Source organism: Macadamia integrifolia, chromosome 5 (genome assembly GCF_013358625.1).
Source record: "Macadamia integrifolia cultivar HAES 741 chromosome 5, SCU_Mint_v3, whole genome shotgun sequence".
Lineage (NCBI taxonomy): Eukaryota > Viridiplantae > Streptophyta > Magnoliopsida > Proteales > Proteaceae > Macadamia > Macadamia integrifolia.
In genome coordinates this window covers 5,908,957-5,916,163 of record NC_056561.1, presented here as the reverse complement: position 1 = coordinate 5,916,163, position 7,207 = coordinate 5,908,957, and the positions used below count along the sequence as shown (strand labels likewise).

At 39.5% G+C, this 7,207-nt stretch overlaps 1 protein-coding gene across 1 annotated transcript; it reads left to right on the top strand.

The window, feature by feature from the left end:
- The first annotated feature begins 35 nt into the window (after window positions 1–35).
- Window positions 36–2,670, top strand: LOC122078747 (GDSL esterase/lipase At3g14820-like). The gene is made up of 5 exons (XM_042644862.1): window positions 36–1,230; window positions 1,332–1,462; window positions 1,581–1,814; window positions 1,910–2,165; window positions 2,250–2,670. The coding sequence occupies exons 1-5, from the start codon at window positions 888–890 to the stop codon at window positions 2,438–2,440; spliced, it is 1,155 nt and encodes a 384-aa protein (XP_042500796.1). The 5' UTR covers window positions 36–887; the 3' UTR covers window positions 2,441–2,670.
- Window positions 2,671–7,207: the final 4,537 nt, after the last annotated feature.

Below are 7,207 nucleotides of genomic sequence, written 5' to 3'. Positions count from 1 at the left end.
TTTTGGGGGGGTGGGGTTGTGTGGGGTGGGGGAAGTTCCATAAATACCAAAAGATAAAAAGACAGGTGGAAGGGACAAAGTGAAAATTGAAATCTTAGAACTCGTGTTTTTGCATTTTATGGTTTAGTATGATGTATGTTCGGCTCATATTCGCTTTATATGCTCGATTAAAATGTATATGGTTGATTAAAGTCTATACAATTTAATCTGAAACCAATTTAGAATCGAAAATTTTCAAAATCAATTCAAGACCAAAAAATTTGATTCCATTCTCCATTTAACCACAGTTCTATTAGTTAAATGGCCCTAACAAAGTACACAGGCAATGAATTGACATAAAGTGAAGTAGATTCATCCGTGAGATGGTTCACAATATATTGGTATCAGATCGGCTGAATTGGTCAGATCATAGAGATATTGGCCAGGATCACCACCCATTTTATGATCTCATATCGATACAAACCAAGAGTATATCCATCCAATCAATACAGATCGATCCTGATTGGTATCAACTGAGACCGATATTGAATCACGTGTATAAAAGCATCCAAGGACAACCAAATTATGACTTGGTTATAAGTTACCATGCAACCACCACCAATAGCTATTTATACAAAAGGAGCATCACATGGGCATAGGCATAGCTCATCTTGGACCTTAATTGCCTGTTTGTGTTTGTGAACAGAAACCACTTCAAAAGGAGTATTAGAATCTTCAATTTCTCAAGCTCACCAACTCTTTTTGCCATTTTTTTGAAACATCCCTCTTGCAATCCTGTACTCAGAAAACAACTACTATAAATCTTCCACATGGAAACTTTAAATTCAGTTCTGGGTAGTTACTAGTTACCATTTGATACATCAGTACCTCACCAGACTCACCCACCCATGGTTCATGGCCATGGCCATCATCTATATATGCCTCCTGCCAATCCCTGCAATCTTCACATTTCACTAAGGATGGAAATGCAGCAACCCTCTCTAAACCTGGCTCTTCTTCTATCTCTGCTTGCTTCCCTCATCTCTCAAATAATTCAAAAAGGCATTGCAGCACCTTCCAATTCCACAGTACCAGCAATACTAGTGTTCGGAGATTCGATCGTGGATACTGGCAACAACAACTATATACCCTCAGTGGCTAAGTGCAATTTTCCTCCTTATGGCAGAGATTTCATGGGAGGAATCCCAACTGGTAGGTTCAGCAATGGAAAGGTCCCCTCTGACCTCATAGGTATTCTCTCTCTACTTCTTCCACCTCAGAATGTAAGTAATATGAACACCAAGGTAATGCATCTAGTGATCTAATTAAGCTTTTTAAGTACTAATTTCCAGCTGAAGGATTGGGGATTAAGGAGCTGTTGCCGCCATATTTAGACCCAACTCTCAACCTGCAAGACCTCCTCACTGGCGTAAACTTTGCCTCAGGTGGTGGAGGTTATGATCCTCTCACATCGAATGTAGCGGTACAAAGTTAAAACAGTCATTTTGATCTCCTTTAGGCATATGCATTCCTCTACATATATATATATATATATGTATTCTGATTCTGTTTCTTTCTTCTATTTATGAAATGATGACCAGACGGCTATGCCATTAAAGGCGCAGTTCAAGATGTTTGAAGATTATGTAGAGAAGGTGAAGAGTGGGATTGGTGAGGAGAAAAGCAGGAGAATTGTATCAGAAAGCCTATATGTGGTGTGTACAGGGACCAATGACATTTCAACTACTTACTTCCCTACTCCTCTTAGGAAACTGCACTACAACATATCCTCTTACACTGATCTTATGCTCCAATTTGCTTCTACTTTCATTCAGGTAACAGAGTAACAGAGTAGTAATTATTTAAGAACTGCTACACTGTAAGTACTGAGAGATCTCTTCTCACCATCAGCTTCTTCTTCTTCTGGCAGGAACTGTACAGAGTAGGAGCACGAAAGATTGCTGTTATTAGCCTCCCACCAATTGGATGTGTGCCATCCCAGAGAACATTAGGAGGGGGAAAAGATAGATTATGTGTAGAAAATTACAACAAAGTAGCCATGCACTTCAACTCTAAGCTGTCCTCCCAACTAAATTTGCTAAATAATAAGCTCCCACAATCGACATTACTCTACATCGATATCTACAAACCTGTGCTTGATCTCATCCAAAATCCTTACACATATGGTAATCACCACTAATGGCATGGCCTCAATTATTTCGGATTAATGGATGCCGGCCGGATGAGCTGATAATTACTGTTTTCCACAGGATTTGAAGTGGCAACTAAAGGATGCTGTGGCACTGGAGAAATAGAAGCAGCAAATATGCTGTGCGATGGAAACCCATTTACATGTTCAGACACCTCCAAGTACATATTCTGGGACAGTTACCATCCCACAGAGAAAGCTTACAAGGTCATCAACAATCCAATTGTCAAATACCTCAACAGCCACTTATGAAGCACATCCTGTTACTGTTGGAATTTAAGTTTCAAACTATGGTTAAATTTGTCTTTTCAAATGGTCCTTTTGAAATTTCAGCTTTCCCTCCCAAGATTGTTTTTTCTATTTTGTTTTAGCACTTGTGGAGTTGTAATGAGCTAAAACTTCTCACAAAGTTTAGTCCCACGTTGGTTAGAGATGAAAGAAAACTTGGACATATATATGAGAATGTTTGTTAAAGGTGCAAACCCTTTAGAGGGACACTCTCCCTTGTCATGTGTGTGTGGGGTTCCTCATCCCATACAAAGAGACACCTATATCCAATGGGTATACCGTTGGAGAGTTGTTTTATCTTAGAGGTGAGAATGTACAGTCAGCCCGATTGCATACAAATATACGGGGCCTTCAAATACCTTAAGGAGGGTATATATATATGACTCAACTCTATTAAATGAGATGTTGAACAAGTAAGTGATCTTCTACTAATAATTATATTTCCATTAATATAATTATTTTGTCAAAGTCTTATACATATTGCCTGGACTCTCTTACTTACAATTACCTGCGGTAGTACTGCTTCACACATAATCTCTACTTCATCAAGTATCTCACAAGTCACTACACAATGGTCACCCACGGCTTAGCTCGAAGATGTCCAAGTCCCAACTTTCAATCCTCTGTTTTGGGTTTTCACATTATTTCATTTGACATAATTAACATAATCAGGATAGTGAGGACATGAATTGCTCTGATAAACGCCAATCAATCAACCGTAAATAATGTATCCAGTGGGGGTTGATAGTCTTCCATGCAACACTACATGCTTTTTTTTCTTTCAACATTATACAGTTATCAGTTGTTTCAAAGAATGTCACTTGCTGGACTGATATCAATCTAACTGTCCATTAAAAACAGGTGGCTTTCTACGCAGAGGCATAGGGAAGATAAGATATGTATGCTGTTCGAGTACCTCACCTATAAGCCATCCCTTTTAAACACCAACAAATCAAATGCTATAACCAATCCTTCAGATGGTGCTCTAAAGCATTAGTCACCAAGAATTGCCTGCTTAATTTTGAATTAAGTTATATAAACATTTAGATACTCTAAATATCTTCAGAATTACCAAGAGCCTCCATGATCAGGTTTCTGATTATGGCAGATAAATATCAAGGCAGAAGATTAAATCTTGACATCAACAATAAGTGACATAGGTGGCTGTAGTTAACAAGTTGTTATGTAATTCAAGGGTAGTAGAATTTGTAATCAGTTGTAAAAAAAAGGGCGTGCCTCTTGCACGAGGTTCCCACATGTGCGAGGTCGGGGGGGGGGAGAACTAATAACCTTATCCCAAGAATATCGAGAGGCTGTTTTGACCGTTTGGCTGAATTAGGAGGTAGTCAAACCTTTTTTCTCGAGAGGCTGTTTTGACCGTTTAAATAGGCTCAAGATGGAATGATACAGATGACTTGAATTCCCTATTTCTTCTCTTCTGAGAAAAAAGGTTTGACTACCTCCTAATTCAGCCAACTAAGCTCCTAAATCTCTCCCTTGTCTACCATTTTTCGTCTTCTCCAAGATAGGTAAGCATGGAGAAACCCAGAAAGTAGCAGGGTGCAACTGGCTTTTGTAGACCCTAGAGTACTACCAAACAGTGCAACAAAATCTCTGTTGAACTAAGCTGAATACGAGGAAACACTGGACCATGCAATGGGACTTTAACTTGGCCAATGGCCATTATTTCTTTCCAGGCGAGACTTTCAAGACAGATGATATCATGCATATTGTTGTCTCCAAATCTCAGTTACATTTTGGATAATCACATTGCATTTGAATTGCAGAGCCACTAAAAAACAGCAAGAGCAGTAGCACCCATTGGCTTTTTCTTCTTGAACCAAAATGGGTGATCTTTACCTTTTAGACTCTAACGGTGTTAGGTTTCATGGGTTTAAATGTAATAAACGAAACTCGAGGGGGGAAGACATAATAAAGGCAAATGCAAGGGGAGGTGGATGTAAATTTCTCTAATATTTTTTAAAAGTTCAGAATAATATGGTAATGATACGATACGTTTTTAATACATATTTAATATGGTCACTGGATCTATAAGGCCCTGTTTGTTTAGAGGGGAGTTTGGGATGGGAGTATCTGACACGTGGGTCCCATGTGTTAATGGGGTGAGCAACCATAATGGAAAAGTGAGGGAGGGTTATTGTAGCGTCCCATCCCAATTCGTTTGTTTGGATAGGAGATGGAAGAAGCAGACAGATCAACATTGGAGATGAGACCCATTGAAGAGCCCCTAAGGTTTTCCCAACCATCGAAGAGCCAAAGGTGGTAACAGAGGCTCCGCTTTTATTGACAGAGGAGGAGATGGGTTCACTGGAAGATTCCTCTTTCTTGAAAGTTCACTCTTCAAAGAATAAGCTAAGTGGGACGATGCTGACGAGGAGGAGAGGGGTTGGAGTGGAGAGATGGGATCGAAAATCCCAACTCTAGTTTTTTAAATCCAAGATCGGTTATATGTAATCGCACTTAGTTTTCGTAAATCCCATCTCGGATTTTCTAAAACCTAGGATTTTTTTGGAAATCCCAACTCTATACATAGAAATAACCAGAAAAACAATGCCAAGGCATCCATGGATTCTCTTTCTCTCTACTTCTTTTCCATTTTTTGAAGCTATTCTCATGCAATTGCTGCAACAAGGAGAACTCCTTTTTGGTGGCTGATCTCAAGAGCCACCAAAAGCACTACAGGAAGCAAGGATTAAAGTATCAGTATAGGTCACTGTATCGGTCGGCCAAAATTAAGATACATATCGAAGGGTATCGTATCGAAGATATGCTAAGGATACACATATAAATGGATAGGAAACACTTTTTTTTTATATATTTTTGCATAAAAATTTTGTTAAAAAAAGCTATTGATAACATGTATTATGTACAAACAATAAATTGAGGGTATCGCACTAAGAATTCAAGGTTTGTAGTTGTCCCATAAATGTAAAATCCTTGTTCTCAACCTTGATTTCCACTTTAGTTAGAGGAAAATATGGTTGGTAGCAACTTTGGAATAAAAACCCCTCAAAAAATCGTGTATCTGCAAAATGACCCATCTTGGCCATTATATGACCGTAGCGCACTGTATTGTACCTTATCGGTATGTATTTATTGATATATATATCGATACGTGCCAATACGTATTAATACATACCGAAACGTACATTTCACCTTGATTTTATATTTTTCATAGAGTATCGATACGTATCGGTATGAATCGATGCGTATTGGTGCGCATCGGTACACATCGGTATTGTATCGTAGGATACATATCGATACGAAAGGATTTTAAAATTTCATATATTGTATTGATGTGTATCGTATCGGTAAGGGCCGATACATATACGTATCGGCCAATACGGTATGATATGTACCGATACTTCAAACCATGGCGGGAAGTTGAAGTAGAGGTGCTTGCGTTGGAGTTTCCTAGGAAGGGCAAGTTGTTCGGCCATATGGCACTCCAAGTTCCTCTTGGCAATTGCTCTACAATAGTTCTCTTTTGGCTCTCCAACAGCTCTGTTGAGAATGTCGATGCTGCTGATTAGCGTTCAAATTCAAATTTGCTTCCGTTTGGGAAATGGTGATGGAAATCTCAGAGAGAGACGGAGGGAAGCAAGAGAGGGATAATATTACGGTTATGTCTTTTCCTCGAAAATTCCGCAAAGTTCCACCAAAGTCTTACCGATTTTGGTGGAACTTTGTGAGGGTCTGGGGTGGGAGAAACACTAAGCCACATGGACCAACAATAAAATTATGATTGTCTGCTCATTTTCCTACCCCTTATAACCAAATAACTCAAAATACCATAGTTTTAGCACCCCAACAATCCACCCCATCAAAATCCTTCTAAATAAACGGGGCCTAAGTAAAAATATGGATATATATATATATTTAACATAGGACATGATTCCTCTCCATAGAGCCCAGGACCAGAGAGTGATCCTAGGGCTAAGGTGACCTAGGGGGAAAATTTTTCGCTGCTGCCTGGGTTGCAGCTACTAGCTGCAACCCAATGGCAGCCAAGGGAATGGAATCCCAGGGGAAAAATTGAAAATACCCACATTGGATGAATTTTTCGATCTCTATCCCTGAGATTCCATTCCCTTGGCTGGTACCAGAGGTTGCAACTACTTTGCCTGGGTCCTCTCAGTCCTAAAATCACTCTTTGGTCCCTAGGCTCTATGGAGAGGAGCTGGATCCATATACCATAAAACACATATGTACTTAAGATTTTACGCCAAAAACGAACTTAAAAGACCCTCTTTATGGTTGGCTCAACGCCGTATCATTGGATGGTATTCAGAAATAAGGTTCTGTCGATATTTCAAGCACAAAAATCAGACACCTAGACGAGCTACAAGATTTGCAAGAGTTCAAAGAAACGCCCGATCCAAAACCGATCCCACTATGATGTTGTTTTTTCTGAGTACTAGCCAATAATTTTGGAACTGGAAGATTATTTTGAGATCTTCGAACATATTTGAGGGTTCAATGTGACTATTGTCACTTCAGCCAATACACAAGATGAGACTTTACCACCGTGGAGCGGATTTCAGTAAAAAGATGAGGGGGAAACTCAGTAAGATGTTGGAGAAGCGAAATATACAAGATCACAAACATAGATTTTTCGGGGAAATCCATCCCTGGCCTTTTCTTCCACCTCTCCTCTCCAATCTCAATCAAACTTTTGTTCCCAAGGCGCTATGAAATTGGGGGGGGGGG